General features: G+C 37.4%; 1 protein-coding gene across 1 annotated transcript in view; it reads right to left on the minus strand.

Moving 5' to 3' along the window:
* Window positions 1-25,007, minus strand: part of CFAP99 (cilia and flagella associated protein 99) — a 56,652-nt gene that overhangs the window by 16,522 nt on the left and 15,123 nt on the right. Inside the window, 10 exon segments of the mRNA XM_040556052.1 lie at window positions 434-575; window positions 2,293-2,497; window positions 4,530-4,618; window positions 6,951-7,010; window positions 7,970-8,035; window positions 10,214-10,294; window positions 15,042-15,216; window positions 17,334-17,380; window positions 17,382-17,447; window positions 23,927-24,021. Coding sequence (XP_040411986.1) covers window positions 434-575; window positions 2,293-2,497; window positions 4,530-4,618; window positions 6,951-7,010; window positions 7,970-8,035; window positions 10,214-10,294; window positions 15,042-15,216; window positions 17,334-17,380; window positions 17,382-17,447; window positions 23,927-24,021 — 1,026 coding nt within the window.

Here is a 25,007-nt window from a genome sequence, read left to right on the forward strand (position 1 = left end):
GGAGAAGACAATAATCTTAAGCTATGATTCTTTCAGAGTGGTTGCTAGGCGAATCCTCTCTTAATGGTATGAATCACAAGAAGCTGAGCTTCAAAACTTGATTTGACAAAATGTACAGTCATTTCACATATGCTGCTTTTAGATGGAAGGGAAACCAGTTGCAGAACATTAGTGCTGTATTTTTCCCTTTTAAACAAAGAGTAATTGCCATGAGCAGTAGCTTAGAATTTCTGATCTACCCATTATAAACTTGCTACTGGCATTCACATTCTTACATTTCTGGGAATGTATATCCTGGGTATTTGCCTCAGCTCACCTTTCCTTTCAGTAAAAATTGTAATTACCCCACTAAAATAAAGTAATTTGGGGACATTTGGCATCATTTTTTAAATTATTTTTTTATTTTTATTTTTTTCTGGCAATATATAAATACCTATCTGCTGTTTGTATTTCTGAAGCTTTAGTTTTGCTTGCTTTGCGTTCTTGTGTCCTTCCACGACCTGCTCCACCAGCTCTCTCATTTCTTTCTGTTCCTGGAGACGTTTCTCTGCATACTGGTGCATCAGCTCTGCTTTCTAAATCCCAGACAAACAGGTTAATAAAATTACTGATAACTGGTGATCTGAGAGCCTCAAATCATTGAAACAGTGCAAAGACAAATGGATTCATAGGACTACATCATTCACAAAAGTAGCAAAGGACTTTGGCTGGGGACAACATAGAGACCCAGTTTTAATGCTTCCCTCTCTACCTTTTAGTTTCGCACCACAGCAATCCATAACAGTTGTACTGCTATTTCCCATGATTTTCTCCCATATATTTCTAAAAGTAGACAAAAATAGTCATCTCTGGATCTGATTTTGAGATACCAAGAAGAGTGCTAGTCTAATACACAGACAGTTGTATGCCTGCAGGATCTTCTTTGGGCTGAGCTGTATATCTGTAACATACAGAAAGTCCACTTTTAGTGATCACATTCCTTTCTTTGCCAGACAAAACAATCAGGAAGCAGAAAACATTTTCCAACATTTTCTTCTGTATTTTCTGTTTTAGATGGAAGACGAGAGTTTTAAAAGAAGGAGGGAGGTCACCATGACAGCTGTTGGTCATGGATAAGAGTGTCCTGCTCTCATCTGTTGGAAAGTGAAGGGAGCTGCCTGGAATTGGTCAGGTTAGAGTGAGTCTGATTTGCACATTCCCAGATCAATATAGTTTGGGGTATTTCTGTTAAAAATAAAACATACATGCCCCGAAATCAAGGTGAATATAGTAGTTACAATCATTTTGGAATGGGTGTGACCAGCCTTAGTTACACAGTTGTACATGTTAGGGTTCACTTGAAGTTTTTGTTACAGTGTCTAGATAGACATAATGCCCCAAAAGGTTGAAAGATTGTTATTTTTTTAAAAGGACAGAAAAGGACCACATTAAGCATATTTCCCTTCTGTAGTAAGGCCTTTATGAAAATCTTTGTGGCCCAATCCTAAGTTGCTGAGACACTACTGAGACATCTGTGAGAGGTGGCCAAGAGAAAAGTACTGGCCAGCCTATGGGCGTAGCAACAAACCAGGATGAGAAAAGAAAAGCAGTGGAGACTGCCTGTGATAGTGACTATTAAAAATATTAAGTCTACAGTATTGATGATTTCTTGAGCATTTGCTTAGTTTATAGGAAAAGCACGAGAAATGTAATGTGAGTTTGGGAAAAAAATGAAAAGATCTAGCAATGTTTTGGGAAAAATGTGATTTGCCAGATTGCAAAATGTGTGGAGAGGTACTTCTTGGCATAAGTATTTGGTTTTCCATGTATGTAGATCTAATGAGGGTTCCCTGTCTGAATTTTCCTCTAAGAGAGACCCAGGCATGTCAGATAATATGAAGTAAATCGAGTTATATCAGTTGAAGAAAACAAATTCTTTTATATTTGTGGCTCTCATTTTAACAAGATAATGAAATTAGTTATATAGTGGTGATTTCTTTGCAAACAGTGCTTAATATCTCAGTATCTGTACAGAAAGAATATTCACAATGACATGAATGTAGGGCAAAATGCTTTAAACTGCTCAGCTGAACTCAGAAGTGCTACCGGTCAAATCAAAAACTTTAAAAAATGCTTAGATGTATAAGCATTGCTGTGTCTGGTAGCTATAGCAGTATTCTTCCATTGCTTGCAGACTCCAGTGAGTAAAAACACTGTACAGAATTTTTATATCTACTTGTAAGAGGTATCGTCTATGGTAAGTTTTGCACTGATTTAATGCAAGCAAAATTTGAGCAACACTATATGTATTACCTCTTCTCTCATTAGATCAGCTTTCTTCTTATTTTCTTGAGTTACATTCTGATGGGCTAAAACTGCCTCTTCATGACTCAGTTTCCCTTGAAGCCTCCTACATTCTATTTCAGCCAGTTGCTCCTCCAGATCTTTACCACGCATCTGTTTTTGCCATTCCAAGAATTCTGATGGGTCTCCAGCCCCTTGTAGCAAGTTTTCAATTCTGCAAGAGTGAAAGAAGAGTATGTCACAGTAGGGATCTGGCTCTCCAGCCCTGCCTTGGTTTGTAAAATCAGTTTGTTCTGGCATAAAGTGTTTGATCTCTGCAGAGAAAAAAAGTGGTTGTTGCTAAGTCACTTCACAGATACATTTTAATTCCAGTCTAAGAGGAATTCCTATTACGAAAGCCTGGGAAAGCTGGGCAGGAAAAAAGTGCATGAGGGTGTGAAAGTTTTCAGAACAGTAAAGCCCCAGAAGAGGGCTAACTTTATTTATATATGTATTCTCACAAGGAGCAAGAAGAATCAGGCCAAAGGTATGTACATTTTCTCAGAGGATTACTTTGCTTAGAGAAAGAACAAGAAACTTTTCTCTTTGGCAGTCTTCTTGGCCACTTCAACATAGAGAACTAAAATCTTTTTCTGCTTAATTCTATTTGTTTTGTATTTTGTCAATTAAATAATCCTTTAACATGTAATGAGGCAAAGAAGTATTCAGTTATTAAGAAAAAAACACATTCTTATTTTTTGTGCTTGGTTGACAGAGAAGCATAGCAAAGCCCTGCAGCAGGCCCCTCAAAGTCCAGCAGCAGAGGATTGAATGAGCCAAGAATTTGGGCAGAGACACAAAAATGCAGCGAGTTGTGCCTTACTGTTGCTCCCCAATGCATATATATGTATGTGTTTGTTAAATGCAGCTGAAGATTACATCTCATGAATATAAAATAGTGTTAAGTTGAGGGGAAAATCTCTTCCTTTACTGAGTGGAATAAAATTCTGCCAGATAGAATGAACAGTATCATGTATAATTGTATAAAAAAACCTCAATATGCACACACAGCTGTTAATGATAGGAGGTAGCACAACCTGAGTGATGTGTAATATCTTACTGCTAAAATCCTGATCCATATATCAAAATTTGCTAGATCCAAAAACTAAATCCAACTTTAGGCAGTCAGTCCTGGATTTAAAATGCTAATATTTAGTCCTTAGCCTGCTAAGTTAGGTGGATTAGTAATAATACTAAATAAAGATGACAATGGTATAGGTTTTACCTTTGTTAAAATTATTATTGAAAATGTTCTGTATTTCTAGTTATAGAATACAATCTGCAGTGTACATTCAGAAGTCAATCTCTCCCTAATTAACATCAGCTGAAAATCTGTGCCACTTAGTCAGGCTTCCTTATGTCAGAGCCCTAAGAGCACCAAAAGGACCTGCAACCTTTTGTTCCCCACTCCTAGGATTTAGTTTTATGTGTTCAAAGACAGCTCCGTTGTGTTGCAGCTGTACAGCACTGGATCAGAATGCAGTGAAAAGAGCTGTGTGAGGAAGAGCTCTGAAAATTCTTATGTGTGTGTGGACTTTCTTCCTGGGAGCTGCATTTCAGTTTGTGCTAACAGCCACTGTCCTTGCCTAAGCTATGTTGCAGGTATGTGTGTGCCCACCCTTGTACTTGCTGTAAGGATGTTGTCCTTACATGCCTTGCTGTCACTCAGCTCCTGGCTCATTTGCCTGGTGGAGCAGCACACTCTTAGTTTTCCATGACAGCTCACTGTGATAGAAATGGACAGGTATTTTTATATACGGATAAATAAGTTCAACTATCAAATCTGGCATTTAGTTCCCCAGAAACTGTCAAAGAAAATGAAGGTATATGAAATGATTTGGCTTAAAATATATGCTTCTTTTATAATGGACAGAGGTAAATGTGCATTTGGGACATTATTTATTCTGGAGAATTGGAATAAATATAACAAGTGATGCCTATTGGACTTTACAAGTGGACATTACCCAGAGTGTGAAATCAGAACACAGTCACACTTGCACAGCATCTGCAGCAAAATGACTTTAATGTAGACATTCATTTTAGACTACTTTTCTCTTTGTCAGCAATATTTATAGAATAGCTTCCTTATGTCTTACAAGAGATCCCTTATATTACTTTACCTGGAGTTTACCTAGTTATTTTCATGTGGTTAATTATTCTGTAACAAGGGATGTGAAAAATAATCTGAGAAAGATGCTTGATTGTACCTCTTGAGCTCCTGTTCCATTTTCCGCTGATAGAGGGCACCCTCCCTTAAAATAGCTGCTGCATTTAATTTAATAGGTATATTGTCAATCTGTCAAGAAAGGGAATGTATATACTATCGTTAGTAATGTAAACCATAAAACAGAGTTTAAAAAAATTTCAATGGGTTAAATAAATCGACCTAAGACAGCATAAATTTTGCTTAAAGCATTCATCTAGCATTAATCTGACATTCACAATGAAATTGCATGCTGTTCATAAACCACTCAAGCTGCTTAAGAAATCAGCAAAGTCCCCCAAGTGGATTATAAATTTGTAATCACTCTTGGACCATGTCAAATCCCTTGGAATGTGTTCACTTCCTTTCATTTGTTCAGTGCTCATATACATAGTGTGCATGGATTCCATCTGGGTTGAACACAGAAAATAAACTGCTTCCAAAGTTAAATATTTTGTGTGCCTATCTCTGAGGGAAAACAAGTTAGCCAAAAACATTAAAGTAAAACATGAGCAGTACCTCTCACACAAAGGTCTCAAAAGTTTTTTTGCAAATAATCACTGTTTTAACTTCCTAATATTTCTAAGACAGCTGGTACTACCAATTGCCATATCCATTTGCTAGACAGAGGCAGCAAAGTTCTCAGTGACTCTCAGTCTTCATGGTACAAGTTGGACTAGATCCTGTGGCTGCTCTGTAGTTCTTCAAGTACTGCCTTAGGACTAACTTCTAGACAACCTATAAATACTGCATGAGGAAGGGAACGATCTCTCTTCCAGTTAAAATGCTCCTTGAACACGTAGACTGTTCAGATGACAAAATATAACACCTTTGCAGATGTATATAATTAGAACTGATCAGAACCAAGGCAAAGCAGTGCAAGTGGGATCAGCACTGGGATCATTCTTGCAGAAAACAAAGTTTAGTCATAACACATTTGACCTAAGTCCACACAAGTTGTTTAGAATCCAAATGTCTATTTAAACTCCAAATTAACAACTTAATGAGTAGCTGAGAAACAGATGCACAGAATCACTAAAGCAAATACTGTATGTACAAATATATTCTGCAGTCTCCTGAAACTTATAAGCTAACTGGAAAAGCAAAGGGATATTTTATACTTCATGTTAATTAGGCATGTTGAGGATAATAAATGCATGGTATCACCTAGAAATTCAGTAAGTAGAATTACTGAGTTTTCCACATTCAGAGTTGGAATGGAGTTGTCCATTTTAATGGACAAAAATTAATTACCTGCCTATTTCTTGGCAAAATGATGATAACTCAAAGAATTTAGGACAAGAAGCCCAAACAATGTATTCAAAGATGGTTTTAAAGAGTAGGTAGACCTTCTCACAAGGTATTTGAGGTCACAATACAAACACAGTTTCCACATTAAATTATTCTGGATATGAACTTGAACGGTGAACAGACCATTTTCCATACTTCCATATTTGCAGTTCTCTGACCCTTGGAAATCCTAGTGGAGAAACAATCAGTATAGTGGATTTTGTGACCTGACTATGTGTCTAAAGAACACAAGACAAACATCCAGACAGATTGTATATTGCATATCAAACAGTTATTAACTGGAATCATTCCTCTTCATTCTTTAGAATCTCATTTTGAAACAGTGATTTATGGATAGAAGATTCTTCCATCCCTGTGCTGAGTTCTTAAACCATAGGTTCACAATTCTTGTTTCCCTGTGGGCTGTTCTTAATCCTCACCATTTTACATAAAAACTTCTCCATTTGGAATCAAAAACATTGTTGAAGCAGTATTTTGTTGTGCAGCTGCAGACAACTTACCTGTCAGCGTTCTGAGGGAAAACACCAGGCGATGACTGCCCTGACTGGCCTCACCTAGGACCCTTTGTCCACTGGTCCAGGAGTCCCACTTCTGCTCAGGTCTGGGTGTCACTGTTACGCTGGAGGTAATTCTGCTCCTTGTCTCTCCAGCTCTGTCTCCTGCTGTCCTTACTGGACTTCCAGCACGGACCTGGGTTGATGTTGTAGCCGTGTCTCCTGACTGGAATTCCTGGGTGGATCCTGGACCTTGCTTTGTCTAAGGATGGCTGGCTGTCAGCAGAGCCTGTCACTATCACCAGCCTTGACCTGTTCAGATACTGTAGCCTATGTCCTGGTTGCTGAGGGTACTGCCTGTGCTTTTATTAACCTTGGCTCACAGTTTGTCCTCCCTCCTGGAGTAGCCACACTCTTGTTGCTCCCTGACCGTTTCCTTGTGGATTGTAAAAGGTCCATAGACCTTTATAGCCTTAGCCCCAATCCATCCCGTTCTCCTGCACACAGAGCCTCGGGTAAAACCTTGGATTCCAGTAGAGCTCTCATTACCACAAAATTTGTGTTCTTTTACTCCAAAGTTTTCAAGTACATCTAGCAATGGAATCTGAAATGTTACTCACCTTGCTTTGGATCTTTTGAGCCCGGAATGCTGGCCTACTCTTCATACCGTTGTGTGTGCTCTGCAGTTCAAACCAAAAATACATTTTTTCATTTCAGAACGAGAATTTCAAATACTTAGCAGAAGAATATCAGATCTTTACTGAAAATCACTCTTGAATAATCATCTACAGTAACAACTATGATGATGGAATATATTTTGTGATTGTTATATCCTCAAAAACTTGCTATACACATCCAATGCAGTGGAAATATTTCTTACCAAATAACCATGCAAACATGGGTGCAAATAAAAAGTTATTGCAAAGATTCTTTGATTTCCATAACCTTTCTTGACTAAAATAATACCAAAACCAGTGATGTTTCATTTGACTATTGATTTCTACGTATAGATCATGAATGTATTCAGCTCTTAACTGAAACAGATACTGGGAAGACAAAATACAGTGCCAGAGGATATTTAAAAAAATATATTAAAGTGGTAGAATTCTAGCGATGGTTATTAATTTCATTTTACGGTATTACTGATGTGAATGTGTATGGATATTATGGGGATGAACACAGGGAATAGAATATGCAGATGTGATGAATATATAGTTTGGTGACAGAGTTGCAAATGGGGAATCAACCAAAGCAAGAATTCTGTATGAATTGGAGTGTTACTGCCTCAGCTTGACTGCTCCATGACCTTAAAAGTCAATGGAAAAATAATATGTGGGTTTAGAGGAATGTTGCTGGTTTGGAGACTTGTTGTAGTATCATAGGAAAGCTCATGGTCTCAGAATTAGCAGAATAATAAAGTAGGACCAGAAGAAAAGGGGGTTGTGCATTATGGATGCAAAGAAGCAAATGTTAGTATGTTGTATAATCTGAAAATAATATGTATGTGAACTGTCCACACAACTACAAGTTGTGTGACAAATAAAAATTTTCAAATACTTTGCAATATCCTTATGCACCTCAGCCATTTTTCATCTTCATACTGTGTAAATTTTAGGTCACAAAGTATTTTGTAGCATACCTCTCCCTTTTCTGGATTCGTGGTTGCACACTTGAACTGGTTAGTATTTGCTTTCAGAAGCAGATCCTAGAATTAAAGCAATTAATTTAAGGAGTATGGTACATTTAAATTCTCTAATAATAATTTTCTATCTGAAAAAAACCCTGCAGTACAGATCAATATACTAATTTGTTTCCAATGAATGAAGCCTGGACTTAGCATTTATAAGAATTTTCATTCCTGATGTAAGACTTGTTGTAGGCAAGTCTTGACTGTCTACACAGTTCTACCTGGTTGTATCCTTTGCACAGGGCATCAGGCCCTTTGCTAGGTCTGCCCACGTGAAAGATGTTGCTCATTCAACTTCTACGTAAAAGCCTCATAATCATCTATGGCACATCAGTACAATAGCTAGTAACTGTTTGCACATAGCTAATAAATGATGGCTTTGCTTTTCTGTTAAATAAGATGACTATGATCAGATCTGAGCACCAAGGATTGCTCCAATGGGCACATCCATAATACTAATTTTGTCTGTCATTTCAAAGGAGGAAGTAAAGGCAGCCACATCTCCTGTTTCTGGATATTTCTTTTGATTGTAAACAGTAATCTTTAATCCAATCTGTGAAACACAGACTAGATTTTCCAATATCTTTCTGGTAGTCAGCTGTCCATAACATCAACACTTCCATAACGATACTGAGTATAGCTTCCTCCCTTTTAAAGCTCCTCAGACACAGTACTTATAATGCCATCTATAGCTGTTGCGAAAATGCTAGGACAAATGGCATTTCTTAATGCATATTTCTTTTAGGACCCAACATTTCAGCTTGTTTAGCAAACAGTGTAGGGAACTGACCTTTGGGAATGCTTTGGATGCCTTTTATAACATTCCAAAGGCAACAAAAAACTGCTGTTATTGCAGCTCTGATTTCTGTGGTGGTTTTCTTCTGTTCCTTATATTCACGCATTTTCCCCACTGAAGAATGTGGCTGGTAATTAAGTGATTTTACAGTTGTCATAGATTTTTGACAATATAGGCACTGTGATATCCTGCTTTTCCTCCCCAATTTCTCTAGAAAGCTTGTATGTACAAATGAGCATACAATGTGCTTTCTCCACAATGTAGAAATAATACAAGGATAAAAAATAATGCAGTACTGTTTGATAATGAAATACCAAGCGATGTGATGGGCCAGCAAAAGGAATGTAAAGTTTATCCCCCTAGAATCTATCACACATTAAAGTTTTTACTATTTTACCATGGTTTAGGAACAGAATCCAATGCCCCTTTCACAAGGACATGCACAAGGACATATGAAGAGCCCAGAACAGTGATAAATGGTCTTGTACTAGCTAGTGAAAGCTAAAGTAAGGCATTTTCAGAATGGAGGTGGGAGAGCGCAGATAAAAACAAGTCAAATAGCACACCTTTTATCACACGCCGTGATTGGGTTGGATATGGTGATTACAGAGTGGGAAGGAAGAAAGAAAGTGGGAACTGACATTTAATTAATTCCCTTCCAAGGAGAAGAAGGCAACAATCCGCTTTAACCATGATAGGAGCTAACGTATTGAACAGGTTTCATATCAAAGTTTGGATCAATTCAAATAACTAAATCTGTGTCTTTCTGTGAGGGCACTTACCAGGCCCTCCTTTCTCTTGCTCTCTTAACATACAGACCATGTACTCTGCTTCTTTACAGATCCTGATGACTTCCCATTCTCTCAGTCCACTGAAGGAATGAGTATGGATTCCACATGAAAAAGAACTCAGAATCTACTGATATTTTAAAACAATAATGACATGGTTATTTACCAGTTACTATAGAAAGCAAACAAAAATATTGAACATATTTCATATTCTGAAGCCTTGATTATTAGGTGAATGCCTTAAATATCCACGGCTTGTGGGAGTAAAAGAGACAATTTCAAGCTGGTGAAGAGAAGAAAGTAATTGTGTTTCTGCTACCTTACATAGCTATTTGCATAATCCCTCATGTAATTCTTGTGAATGTAAGGTGACCTTAATAATAAAAGGTGGATCTTAATAAATTGATAATGAAATAAAGAAGATGGGCAAAGGGTGATAGAACAGAATAGAGAACACAGACCTCATGACTTTAGAGAAAGTGCTGTGACCTATTAGCTACAAACGCAAATATGTTTCAGATAGAGTTCTTAGATTTGTGAAAACTGGTACAAATTGCAGAACAGAGAGTTTAGAATAAAGAAAACACTGGAACAGGAACTTAATACACTTACTTCTGCTTTTTGTCGATTTTTTGTTTTGATTTCCTCTAGTTGCTTTTTTTCCTTTGGAGGCTTGTAGGTACTTTGAGGAACCTAAATAAAAAGGCAATAATATCCACAATATGGGATATAAAACATTCAAAGTGATATACTCTTGCAGGGAAAACACCACATTCACCTTTACTGTAAAACAGCTGCAGTTATTTTTCCAATATTGATTCTTTTCTATCAGCGCCAGCATAGAAGCCATGGACAGATTCCAATTAGCTGGGACCACCCAGGCTTTTCAGACCTGTGCAGTGTAATATAAGCCCTGGACGAAGGGCCAGAAAGAAAGAATAATCTGAAACTAGTACAAGAAAGGCTAAAGGAATAATAAACACCATAGGCCCAATGAAGGGGAAAAAGAAGTTGCCAGAAGAGGAAAAGTTCTGTCTGGCATGTCATAAATTTCAGCTTCATAGCATTGACAGCCAGATAGGGTAGCTGTATGAAGTTAAGTGGTGGAGCTCTTTGGCACAGTGTGTGTCAACAAGTTTATGGATGGTCCAAAGAAGTTTGGGGAAGAAAAATACTTTGAGGGTTATTAAACACCCAGGCACTGCATTGTAACTGAGGACGTCTTTGAGCTGAAATGTTTGGAAGCTGAGAAAGTTGTTGGGGAAAGCAGCAACTATGCTTGTGTTATCCCTGTGCTCCTCCTAGACATCTGGGTTTGGCTGCTACTGGAGAAAAAACACCAGGCAAAAGGGACCTTCTCTCTGGTATACAGTGGCTGCCCCAATGTGCTTGTAAAGGGACATCATTGGGGAGATGGAGATTAAATGTTTGGAGGCAGAGGACTGTGAGGACCCTCCCAGCATTAGTCAAAAATTTGGGAAAGCATTCATATGTCAGAAAGTGCTACAGACAAAACAACAAGGAAAGATTTATAGTCTGGCTGTCCTATGGCTTAACAATAAACTAGGCAGAAGGGCGAAACGGGACTGCATCATTTTGATCTAGGCTTAGGCTTCTGGGGCATTTCAGTATTTGCATAAGCAATACATTTTGTGCAGAAGCAGAACCTGGAAAAAGACTGGATGTCTCCTTCCTGTGTGGATGAGATAGGCCACCAGCTTATGGGGCATCTGCTTAAATACTTATCTTGCTATAAATGTTCTACCTCCATTAGAAGTTACAGAATTAATTCAAGAGTTACTGGGAAAAATCTATAATCTGTATTGTTCTGAAAGTCAGTTCAGGGAACCGAGGGGATCCTAACTAGCTTTACTGGACTGTAGAAAGAGCTATGCTTTGAAGAACTCGTGTTTTCTACTGCCTTTGCTATTTGACATCATTATCTACAGGAGAAAGAGATGCACAAATAGAAAAGGCTAGCAATTAAATGCATGGGTGAGACTGCTTAAGTATTTTTGTGATCTTTTTAAGTGAAGTAGAACTGAAAGTATTTCCCAGCAGTATCTAAATTTTTTTTATTATGCTTTTATGGATGGAGAAATTAAAGCCCAGAGAATTTGCAGAGGGTTGCACAGCAGTGAGTATCAGTTTCTTTCAATGTTCTTCCTAGTCATGTACTTTACCTACAAAACTGTACTCATCTGCCAGCGTAAGTTGAAGATCTCTCTGCAGAACATCTGTGCTTATTCCAAGTAATTTAAGGAGGCGACTTTTCAATAAGATGTTTCAAAAATGATCCTAGCCTTGTAATTTAGCCTTCAGATACCATGGTGATGAGTACCCACCAGACAGACAGAAAGACAACACAGCAATTACCCTTTATAACAATAAACAATGTGCAGTTGCCAGGCGAGGACGAATAAATCACTCTAAGCAAATTGCAAATTCCAGCAATAGGGAGATCAGCAAGGCCAAACAGTACTACTTAATCCTAAAGTGAAAAGGAGGGGCTGGGAGTAAGGCACACCAAGCTTGCCTTTCGCCTCCAGCGTGTGGCCAGCTTCACCTACACTTTCCATATTTTCTTTCTTTTACTGGAGGTTTTATTTAAGGAGTAGGTATCACAAGAAATTTAAGGAAGAACAAACTGGCATGGTGTACTCACTGAGCTGACACCATGCATGGATGCAGAAAGGAGCAGAACTAGAGGCTTTTTTAATTGGCCCTGAAACAAATTGCTCCTGAATGCATCCTCCTGCAGCCCTGGATAAACTCCAGCCCCAACACAGGCTAGTTATTGCCTTAAATGTGCAGAGAGACACATACAAGGAGAATGACAAATGATTTCTAAGAAATCAGCTCAGTTTTGTTTAACCACCCCCAAAATACATACCCTAGTAGAAATACCTTATATTGGTTGAGATGAGGCAATTTAACAATGACAAGAGAAAATAAATTTCAGGAAAAGGTATGAGAGGGAAATATGCAAAATGATGAATAAGTACTTTGAACTTTGGTAGTGATCAGAATTGTATTTTTTTAAGCTACTGTTATAAGATAGACAAGGACAGGCTAATGCAGTGCTTGTTGTTTTAAGAGCTTGTTTTTATACAAAACAAGATCATAAAGGTAAATATATTGTTTGATCTATAGATTTGTAAACAGAATAATCTGTATTGGCCTTTTAATTATTTTAAATAATTGAGCAAGTCCACTCATGAAGCTCAGCTGAAACAATAAAGAAATTAATCTCCCTGATCTTTAATGAATGCTTATGACGATGAATGAGGATGAGTTATGAGGATGAATCCTAACCTTCCAGGCCTGTGTCACCCCAATGAAACATCCCAATGTCAGTGGAGAGTCCCATCTCAATACTGATCACTGAGTATGACAACTACCCTGTCTTCTGCAATAACCCACCTAGAATCACAGAATCATAGAATATTCCAAGTTGGAAGGGACCCACAAGGATCACGGAGTCCAGCTCCTGGCTCCACACAGGACTACCTATAAATCAGACTGTATGTCTGAGAGCATTGCCCAAATGCTTCTTGAATTCCAGCAGCTCTGTGCCGTGACCACTGCCCCAGGGAGCCTGTCCCAGTGTTTTCATCGTTTTCAGCGTACCAGACAACAGTACTATTCCTGAATTCATGTAAATGATACATCCCATCCTACTTTGCATTTTATTTTAACTATGCTATATAATGCAATGTATCGGGAAGAAATACCTAAAATAATAATCTTATTAATCAAAATTAAATAATTTCACCATAGGGATGCAATGACGTCTCAGTAGTTATTGCTTAAATCCAGACGCCTCCATATGAATTCATGCAGTCGTTTCAAGTGGAGCAGTAACTCTGCCTGTAGTTAGTGCGACTGCGATATTCCCAGCTAATATGCCACATGGCAAGCTCTTTGACAGATGAATGAGAACCATGAGAAAAAATGGATATCTCAGAAAACTAACAACTTTGTGAGAAAATGGACAGGAACAGCAGATTATGGGATATAATCTGGAAGAGTTTTATTTCTGTGCATTCCTCTCAAATAGATACAACTCTCTGCCACGCAGCAGCCAAAACTAAGGCTTGCTCTCACATTCCTACATCTTTGTTGACATCTGGGCTGACTTTTCTCTGCTGAAAGTACAGGATCTAAAACAGGGATGCTGGCAACAATATGGCAAATTAAAGTAAAGCTTCATTTGCTGAGATACATGCAGAAATGAGCACAACATATGTCACTGCTACGCTAATGGTTTTAGATTCACACAAGCTTTTAAATTTGCAGACTTGGCCAAAATGTAAGCCAAATTTAGTATAACCCTAACAACACAAAAGAACTTCAGTAAATGCATCTGTGTTAAAGCAAATTTATTCTGAGAGGGGCTGCACATTATAAAGGTACTAAAATGACAGCAATATGACTCATTCCTATACTGATTAAGTAGTTATTAAATGCAGTTTTTCAGAGCCTGGTATTAAGCTGTTTCAATGTAAAATCCCATTAACTGTATAACACACTACCATTAAATTGCTCTGCCATCCTAAGATGTAAATGGTATCTAAGAGCATTCAACACATGTATTATTTAAAACCTGAAGTGTTAATACAAGGTGGCATATACTGCTCAAAACTATGGCTTCCAAGCTCACTTCCCGCTGCATTTAAATATAGATGGTTTTGGAGTCTTTATTAAGTTAGTCATAGCAACTTGATCCCAAATCCTGTTTGCCTTTCCCAAGCGAGCTAACTTTAAACTAATTGTGTGTCTCTGATTTGTACCAGTGTAACTGAGTCAGTATCTTGGCCAGTTAGTAAAATGAAAGCTTAGCATTTTGAAGACAGTGAACTCTCATTTGTATGTAAGCAATAAATTAAAATGGAAAAATATTAATTTAAGAGATTCAACATGAATACAAATAGCAAGGAATAAAAATCTAGAGTCCACTTCATGTCCAATGAAATTGCTCTGTTACTTATTTAATGAGAGTTCATCTACAAAAAAATAATCCATCTAGTTTATACAATTGTTCAGTTGAATATTCTTTTCTCACCTGCTTCTTTGCATTATCCAAAGCAAACATTTTACAAAATCCACGGACTATCAGAAACCTTTTTATCATGCTTTCATCAGTTTGTATCCACTGTAGCGTTCTACCTCCAAGAGATGTAAACCAACTACAGGAAACAACCTTTTCCCTTTCCTTTGTTTGGCCTACAATTTGCTTACACAAGTTTCACTGAAATGAAATGAATTAGCTATTTTTTAAAAATCTGACCTTCAGTAACAAATAAATCCTCATTGATTTCTCAAAGGTTGTAGATTTTCTACAGTTATTTTGAAAGAGACGATTAACTCCCTTACCATGATTTTGTGCACAAGATTACGTAAAGCAGAGTATCTCAAAAAGCATTAAAAAAAAACTCACAGGTGGACCTTTTTCCAGTACTGGTATTGGCAGAGGTATAGGAATGGCACGTGGTTTGGGTACGGTCAAATTAAATTCCTTTGGCTGAGTGACCGTTGAAGTCTTGACAGTGGTAGTACGATTACTTAATTTATCCGTGAGGTGTTCAATCAGTTGCTGTACTTTTGGCTCCCATCTTCAAATAAAAATAGATTATTCAATTTTATTTCATTTTTATTCTTTTGTACACACTTACAATGTAGTATATGAGCTTGGCACAGTTGCGAATTCTGCAACACTTTCAGCTATTCTGTTATTTTCTTTTTAATAAAATTAACCCATGAATTTGTACGTATGATTTAGTTGGATTGTGTTATTTCACCTCTTGATAGATGCTAGTCCAGTGGTGAAATAGCCACAGTTTTTACTGAATAAGCAATTATGTCACCAGTCTGTTTTACAGCAGAACCAGACTATGAATCAGAAAATCAGCTGTCAGAAGCAGAGTACATACAGATGAAAAGACTATGAACAGACAGTGGTCTAAGTACTGCCATTGTCATCATCTGACAGACACATAGATCAACCTCACAGCCCAGGCAGTTCTAATAAAAAATAAATATATAGAAAGATGTGTGGAGTTCGGTGAAATCAGCAAATGAACCCTCAAAACAAGCTGGTGACTGTGGGGCAGATGTTTTTGAGTTCTCTGTGTTTGGATTTTTGCTTGTATAAAGGTTCAGAATTCTTCCCAGGAGTGACAGGAAGGTACAGAATGCAAGGTAACACACAGACAAGTTATCAGGGCTGATTTTGGTGACAGCTTCATGTCTGTTATTGCTCCTCCATATTTATTCTACCCTTAAGTACTACACATGCAATAGAGTTTTCCCAGAATTTAAAAATCAGCTGATGATGCAAATTTGCACTGACTTCTTTACACGACTGTTAGCTTAGCTAGCACTGTCACTGTTGGATGAGGCTTATGAGTAACTTCCAAAATAATGCAGCTCCATTAAAATAAAAGGAACTTTTAAATTAACCTCACTGATGTTAGAAAGAGGAATACAAAGACATATTTTAAAAAAATTAAACTACTCAACTGATTAAACTGATCAGTGCATCCTCAGCCCCTTGGAGGAAGTTTCAAACCCAGTGATCAAATCTGGTCTTCAGCATTCCTGCACAGCTTACATGTACTTCTAGGCAAAACACTTGTGCTTGTGACACTGAATGCAATTGAGTGTGAAGGACGGTTCTCACAAGCCTACTATTAATGAAACATAAGCCATAGATTATATTGCTATTCTGTATCTCTCTCTGTATCTTTATATTCAAGCTGCAAGCATACTTTATAATTAGAATTACTACTCTGGAATTTATTGAGACAAATTCTGACTTCAAATACATCCCCATAATTCCTGTAGGACTCAGTGGAATTGTATTTCAAGCCAAATCTATAGTACTACATTTGCTAATTTCATATAATCTAAAGAGAATCTAAAGGGCTAATTGTGTCGACTGACATGACAGAAGTAGATGCAAATTCTTTTTCAGCTGACATTGTTTGTAACAGTTCTGTCTAACAGTGTTTGCCATCATCTGTGGTAATCTATACCGCAGTGAGGAGGAGGTGTGATTGCAGCCACCTAGGTGTGCCCATGCTAGCTTTAATTTCTCAGTCTTGGGCAAAAAAAAAAGAAAACAAGCTGCTGAGTAACTTGAGATTCAGCTACTGTTCCTCCATGTGAAAATGTTCCAGTTTGGCAAGGGTATTCAGGCTACTGTATCACCACCTAACACACCTGGCATCTTAGAGCATTTAAACCATTAAGTGATGCTACAATTGTGTAAATCAATAATAATTTTAAAAGACTTGTTTACATGCTTATCTGATTTGCTCAGAAGGGATTTTATGACCATTTGCATAAACAAATCTGAGCATAAAGCCAAGCTCATGAAAATCAAACATTTTTTTTTTCCATGTGCTTACTGTCACGCAGATGGTGAAGTGACTTATGAGGCTGGAATCGAACTCTCTAAGAGAATTTAAACCTGCTAGTATGATGTTTGATCTATGCAGGGGCACTGAAAAACAAATGTACAACAGCTGTGAAAGGACTTCTCCATGAGAGAACCTTGCCTCTGGGCAAGTAAAAGGGATTATAGTCTCATGAAGACAAGAAAGGTTCTCAGTGACTTCAATGGCAGAAATACTTTAACAGCAAATCAAATTTTCAGCAGAAGCTTTCCCCAGTGTGTTGCATTTAAACTTTGAGGTGACCACAGGCTACTTAAGTACTGACTGCTTACCTTAGCAGTGGATCAATCCAGTTCTCCTTTACATACAGCGAATCGTAGAACCGACCTCCATTCATCTTTTATCCATGTGTTCAAATACAAGGCATTGAAGAAGAATCTAAGAAACTAGTAATAAGGGATATGTTTTTAAATATGGATACTAAAGGTACGGGGTACATAAAACTACAAAAAACATGGGTTTGTTACAATACTTTTGAAGAACTTGCTTTTATTTTACCCTGTATTTATAACCGTGTGCTTGATATTTGTATGTTTTTCTTAGTTCTGCTAGGATGGCCTCAGGTCTTTCAGCCCTATTTTGTGAAACATTAATAGATACTAAAATATTTTAATGGTCTAAAAATCTAGTAGCTACAACATGGAGATGTTTGATGCATCTTTAAGTTGCTTCAGACATCGTGAAACAAGTTTTATTAAAAAATAATTGCTACTGCAATGCACTGATTTTAGTCTAATTATACAGTAGAGTTTTGAAGTCTAATATTCCCGTAGCCAACTCCTGATTATCTGTAGCTGGATGATCCACAGTGCCCACAAGTATCTCAGGCCTGGCACTGCACCTGAATTGCTTAAGATCCTTTCAACTCCCTGGGAACTTTGTAGAGGGAAGTGGTGAGAACTATGAACTGCTATACAATATGGTTTCTTTTTTTTATTGAAATATAATTAATTGGCATATTCCCATTAAACTAGAAAGCTGAAATTTGGCACACATATATTGTAGGGCTCTACATGCTGGAGAAGTGGCAATTAACATTTGAACTTTTGTTTTCCACTGGAGTTCACCAGAAGGTCAAGAGCCTTTCTTTAAGACTTGAACTGTTCAAATAGCCTTTTGAAACACTCCTGAAAAATGGCACTCAGATTCAGCATGTATCACTGACAGCAATATAAATTCCAAACTTGAACCTGAACTTTTTCACTAAAATTATTGGAAATGGAAGTACAGGCAACCATAGAATCATAGAATATCCCCATGTGAAAGGGACCCAAGTATCACACTAAAATAACCACAATAATAGAAAAGATCCCTATGTATGTCCCATTATGGGACATACTGGAAAACTGTGCGCAGTCACTTGAACAGTTTCCAATGGAGACTGCAGGACTTATTATTTCAGACTTGGCATCAATCCTGTCTTATTTGGGTTGTTTTCTACAGAGCCATATAGGTCTTCATATAGAGCTTTTTGTTCTGGAGGACTAGCAGGCAGCTTCTTAATTCACACGTGGTGCCAGGCTCAAGATGGCTCACAGCCCCATGAATAAGTCAGCTACAAACAATACAGATTTGGCTCTAGGTGTTTGCTGCAGATGTTCAACAGGCATAGAAATCCTGCTACTTGAAATCTATAGTCTTGTTGTGACCATTTCCAAGGAATTAGCCTGCAAATTTAGTCTTATTTTCACCTGTTGCACTTTTGGTAGAGTTAAATGACTGATCAACAACCCAAATGTCAAAGCGATACTACCACCTTGGATTCTCATTCATGTTTAGAAATTACTGTTCTTCCCCAAAACTGCAGCTGCTGTTGTATCAACACACTGTCCAGAAGAAATTTCATCCCTAAAAGCAGGACTATAAATTAACTGTCAAATTGCAACGTTTTTTTTGCCGTTTCCAAGTTCACTGGAGTTTGCTAGGTATATGATAAACGAATGCATTTCATCCCATTGTACTAGAAACTTATTATTTCTTCTTATGGAGGACCTTTCTCTACAATACATGCATCTTGGCTTTCATTTTCCACATAACATAATCATTTGTGCTTATGCAATGTATAAATAAAATGTGAAAAGTTCGTAGTCTCTAAGAGAATCGATGCACTGCATATACACTACTTCTAGCAGTTATCACAACAAATATTACATCCAGGTATCCCAGGTGTAGACATGATTATAGACCCAGAGAATCATGTCCATTGCCAAAGTACTCTTCTTACCTTACAGAAGGCCTCAACTATACCCAAAGTTTATCAAAAATGTGTTTTTAAACCTCATGTGTGTAAGCAAGTGTATATACAAGGGTGGATTGAACATGAGCATACTTAAAAAGAGGCAGACCCTGAGGGTAGAAGCAGTTTCACATTTCTGGGTATTCAGAGAATTCATAGAAGAAGCTGATGTGGAAACACTGCAGGTGGTGTTTTGTAGATCCTCCAGTTTTCTTTCATTGGCTTTTGTCAAGTTGAACTCCTCCTCCCTCGCTGTGTCCTCAGTATTCCTCTTACACAGCCTACTCCATCCTCAGAGCCTTCAATCAATTGTCTATTACATTGTCACATGAAACTAAGCCTCTGAATTATTGTTATTTGAGCTCTCCCTGACTGATCTTTTGTGTCTAGGTCTCCTAAATATTTGCTTTAATAATCCTTTACAAAGTACTTGCAACTACCTCTTCAAGGCAGATGAAACTAATAAAAGCATACAGTCAGTGATTTCTGGCTGTTGTATTAAACAGCTGGCTATGATCCCTTGAGGCCTCTCACTGCAACTCCACTGATGTTCTCCTTATTAACATTTCACACTGTATTAGGACAAATGGATAATTCTGTGATGGATGGATGCTATGACGTATTCCTATGAGCTACAGAGTGGTTAACTGTGTAATCAGACAGTTATTGGGATGTATATTACAGTGTTCTGTGTTTTAGTCACAGTCCCCAGAGAAATGCTATAATATGGATATGCTCAAAATGCATCATGTGGAAGAAGACTTGGAATGCTGCCCTGGAATGGTTATCCAGGCAATGCAGGGATTGCCAGTGGTAATGCAGGGATTACCAGACATTGGTTCTGACCCTGGGCTGTCTGGACCCAAGTCCACAATCTTGGCTTTGATAATTCACATCACAGATGGCGAATCTGGGCAGAATCAGGCCCATGAAACCATAGCACATTTCATTTCTTAACAGTAGAAACTTCTGTGTTTTGTGAACTGAATTACTAGGAAAAATACCTTATATTTCTGTTTCCTCTTTGGCCACACATGACCAAGGTGTCAACCCCCCATATTATCAGTCTGTGCTTTTATAGCAGCAAAATACAGCTTGAAGTTCTCAGATTTCTGTTCAGATATTACCAGTATCTTTCTCCTTAGAGAAGCCATTGGACAGTCACTTTGGTAACAGCATTATTCCGTTTACTGGTCCTCTGTCTTTAATGTTCCAAGCCCGAGAGTTTCACTACTCACAAAGCATGATAAGCCAGATTAATTTCTCCTCTGAAAAGTGGTGGAATTACAGCAGAAATTGTATCCATTTTTACTATTTTACCTTTCTCTGACTGTGGTAAGATCGAACAAGGGTGTAAAACTTGACTGTTCTGTAATGCATTTGTACAGGTGGGCTAAATTAATGCCTTGCTTATGAGAATTTGAACATGCCCTGCTAATAGTCTCTTATATGTTTTTATCAGCGAGATTATTTCTAAAAATGAAATGAAACAATGGGAAGTTTCTTCTTCTGGGATTATCTCTACATCTGTGAAGTCATCTTTATATTCACAACATAAGCTTTTGATTCTTGAGTTAAAGAATCAACTGCAAGAAACCGTAGATTCAAGTTCTCCATACAGATCAGCCACTACCTGAGAATGAGATTATTTTGGCTGTATGCAACCACAGATATTTGCTGTAGTAGCAAAGGCAATCAAAGAGGTTCCTGTTCACTCTTCTCTTCACCTGTTGATTCTTTCACTATTGTTCTTCAACTTGAAGTTGAATGACCTGTAAGATTATACCTTTTAACTGCAACACGGAAATGAAAAGGAAGGCAAGAAACTCTTTAGAAGGCTTTCCTACCAAGAAATAGTAATCAGAAATTCCATTTTGAGGATCCTGATTTGAAGCTCTGGAGAAAAGTGTCCTAGCCTGGTCCCAGATACTTCTGCCACTGTTTGACCCAGCTTGGATTTATTTTGCCCTTTTATCCTCCAGGAGGCTGATCTTGTCCTACTATTCCTACCTCATCATAACAGCAATAACAATACCCGGTTCTTATATGGTAATTTCATTTGCAGATCTCAGAAATTCTTTATAAGGACTTCACTGCTGTTGGTATAAATCAGAATGTGAAATAGAATGAAACATGTTCTTGAGTGCTAGAGGGAATATGCTACTTATTTGCATTTTTTACAAGGCAAGTATGAAATTATAAACCCGTTTACTTCAACTTTTTATTTCAAGCATCTTTTCTCTAACATACAAACCCTTAAATTTTATCACCGAAATAAAAGAATAAAATGTATGAATAATAGAACATGAAAATAGGCTTGAGCTAGCATGCACAGCTAAGTTCTTAGAAGAACAATCCTGCTAAGGTTACAAAATTGGTTTTTATCCAATGATTCTGTCAGTATAAAATCACAAAGAATTCTTGCATGTATTCTTAATGTTACAGAATAAGCTTATAATTTTCTGTTCAAGCAGATGAACATGTATGAATGAGGTACCATTATTATTCTGCCTTGATATATGCCTAAATGAAAATATTTGAACATACACCAATCATAGGGAAACACTGACTTTGATTCAAATGGATTCCATCATGCAGACCCGTAAGAAGGTCTACTCACACAAGTAGATCTCATTCATAAGAACAGTGCCTTTAATTTCATGAAGACTACTAATTTGTGTAAGATTTATCTGCACAATTAAGAAAATTCCAGTCAGCCTGTAATGTGCAGAAACATTTCTCATTTAATCCAAGTAAATCTTTTCTAAGTAAATATACATGAATAATTATTTTTCATCTCAACCGAACTCAGATACAAAGTCATCAGGCAATATCTACAGGTCAGCATCCTGAAGAAGAATCCCAAATTTCTGACAACTTCAGGCTGTTGCTAAGGCTGCAAATCTGCCTTCTGCTGTTTTTGTCACTGTTGCTGGGGGACCAAATGCTGCTTCTAAATCCTCTGTTGCAGGTGCATTAATATACTCTAGCATTACTTTGCAGACAAAGGACCTCTTGTAATGCAAGAGAAGAAAACCTAGATGCTGTGGTGATGAGGATCTGGTAAGATACTGAAGTAAGCAAAATTATATCTACAGGAAAAAAAAAAGTAGCAGGTGCAGATCATCACACATGCAGCACTTCCCTACCAGAGAAAAATTATTCCAGACAAGGAGATAGAAATTGTCTGAAGTAAAACGTCAGGGTACTGACACGTAAGCCATATAAAGCTAGGTGAATGGAATCAACAAGAGATAACTGTCATGAAGTGGGAAGACTGTGTTGCTGGCTGAATGAGCTCAAGATGCATCCAATCCAGTGGCTTGTTTCTAAGATGTTTACCAAAGAAGGGGCTGGAGAGCATTTAGACAGAGAGTGATTTGTCTGTCTGTCAGATTATGATAATTCTTCTAGGCACTTCTCTGTTTTTTCTAGCAGTTAATGAAATATATATATATATTTCCTCTCAATGGAATTAATAAAAAACATTCCATGGTAAGCCCATCAAAACAAAGTGACCAGAGGGTTGAGTGTTCCTAAAAGCATTAGGCAGACAACCTAACCTTCCTTCTCTCTATGTATTACAAAGCAACTGTACTTATGAAAAAGACACAGGCATCCACATGAACATTCAGTGTAATCAGAATAAGGATAAACCATAGCCTTTTGAATATTAATTACTAGAATTTGCCTATCCCTTGAATCTCACATTTATATAGAAGCCTATACACTTGTTATTCAAACATTGTGTTTGGACATGCTTTGAAACATCCAGATGATCAAAGCTTACATATGTATGTCACCAGTAATTTAATTTTTAGCCTATTTTCCCAAGAAAACAGGGCTTATGGGAAAGCATTCACAGTCAGTTTATCCCTCTCCCTGACTTTAAAATGTAGCTTTAAAAATAATCAGCACTTTCAACCATTTTGAAAGAGAAGCAAAATATATTTACTTTTCCACAAGTTTCATGAAAATTAGCAAACAAGTAGAGGAGAGAAATCCAAACCGATGACTCCAGAGAGGAAAAGGCAGAAGTCTGTTGTCATGATTCTATTTGGCAGCAATGGAATTGTGTATATGTTGTAATGAGGTAACTGCTACATGTATAGCTCCAAACAAGCAACTGTGCTTTTTTGGAATGGAAAAAAAAGCAATGGAAGGGCAAAAAGCTTGATAAGCAAAGCGGCAGTGGGTTGTTTAGGGAAAAAAAAAGAACACAAATTGGCAAGAACTACAAGTTTCAACAGATTCATTGTGTACAGCAAAAACTTCTACTGCCTGAAGTCAAAGAACAAAAGCAAGCAGAGCCAAGAGTGAGTATGTAAGCTAGAGGGACAACAGTAAACCACATGAACTGTAGATCCATATTTATTCTACTTTCTCAGATGATAAAAAATACATTTTAACTTGATATTTGACTGAATATGAGATAATCACCGCATAAGTACAGAAAATCAAGATTTTTGTGATAAGAAAATAATAATTTCCCATTTTATTTCTGAATTTAAACTGAAAGTAACACTAATTTCTCAATTTAAATGATCTTAAAAGTTGAGAATTCATCTGATTAATCAAACACAATGAAGAAAACACTAACTGTTGAAAAAAAAATTGTACTATCATTACCTTATGCATTTTTGCGGTGTCCAGAGATTTCACAATTCTACTGAAGTGCTGAAGACCAAGCTCTTCTAGTTGAAAAGTTGCCAAATAGCAAATAACTATCAAAAGATAAATATATTTAAAATGCAGTAGAAAATTCTAGTAAATATATACCTTATAGTCAACGTGCTCTAGGATTTAGATTGTTACTTTATTTTTAAACAGTCTTCAGTATTGCTTATCTACCTGGGCAATATAGTGCTTGACAATGAGAAATTGTAATAGGAAGTCATAATATTAACCCTCTGTTCATTACTAGCATTCTGACTACGCTGTGGTTCATATAAATATGTTATGTGTTTCTTGAGTTAGATCTAAGCGAGTGAAAATCTACCATTTTATGTAATGCATGTAGAATTTTATGCAGAAATTGTAACAGCTGAGGATCTGTCCACTTACACAAAAATGTAAAACAAGTGTAGTTATCCAAGTCATGCACAGAGGTCCTCTGGATGCCTGCAAATATCTTTTTGCAAAACTGGGAGATCTACCAGAGCAGACTCTGGAATCCTCTAAAATCCTGCCGTGATTCTGCAGTCATTTCATTCTACCAACATCACCACTAAAACAAGCAGCTCTGTCAACCCCTGAATGCTTGTTCCCATTCCCCCTTTTACTTCCTGGTGTTTCTTCTCTTGGGCAAGTACAGTCACCCACAAAGCCAAGTTAACTCAGGCTGTGAATTTTACTGAAGCAATTTCTTGATCAGTTCACTGGATGGCTGCTGAACACTTGTTCTAACTCATGCGGGTGAGAATGAGTGGCCAGTGATGAAGACACAGGCAGCCCATTTCTTTCGGTAGTAGTACCATCTTATACACCAAGTATCTGCATACTCCATCAGCGAAATTCAGTGTTAATCTGGCAATAAGGCAGGAAAAATAGGAGTCAAAAGGCTCCTGACAGACAACTGAAAAGTTTCTGAAAGAATTACATTGTTGAATATAGCTCTCTTTTGATGTAACCAAAATTTTCAGTGTAAGCAAGCTTATTCTGGCAAAACTTAATGTAAAGAGATGACATAAAAAACAGTTTTGATATTGGA

The sequence above is a fragment of the Cygnus olor genome, chromosome 4 (genome assembly GCF_009769625.2).
Source record: "Cygnus olor isolate bCygOlo1 chromosome 4, bCygOlo1.pri.v2, whole genome shotgun sequence".
Taxonomy (NCBI): domain Eukaryota; kingdom Metazoa; phylum Chordata; class Aves; order Anseriformes; family Anatidae; genus Cygnus; species Cygnus olor.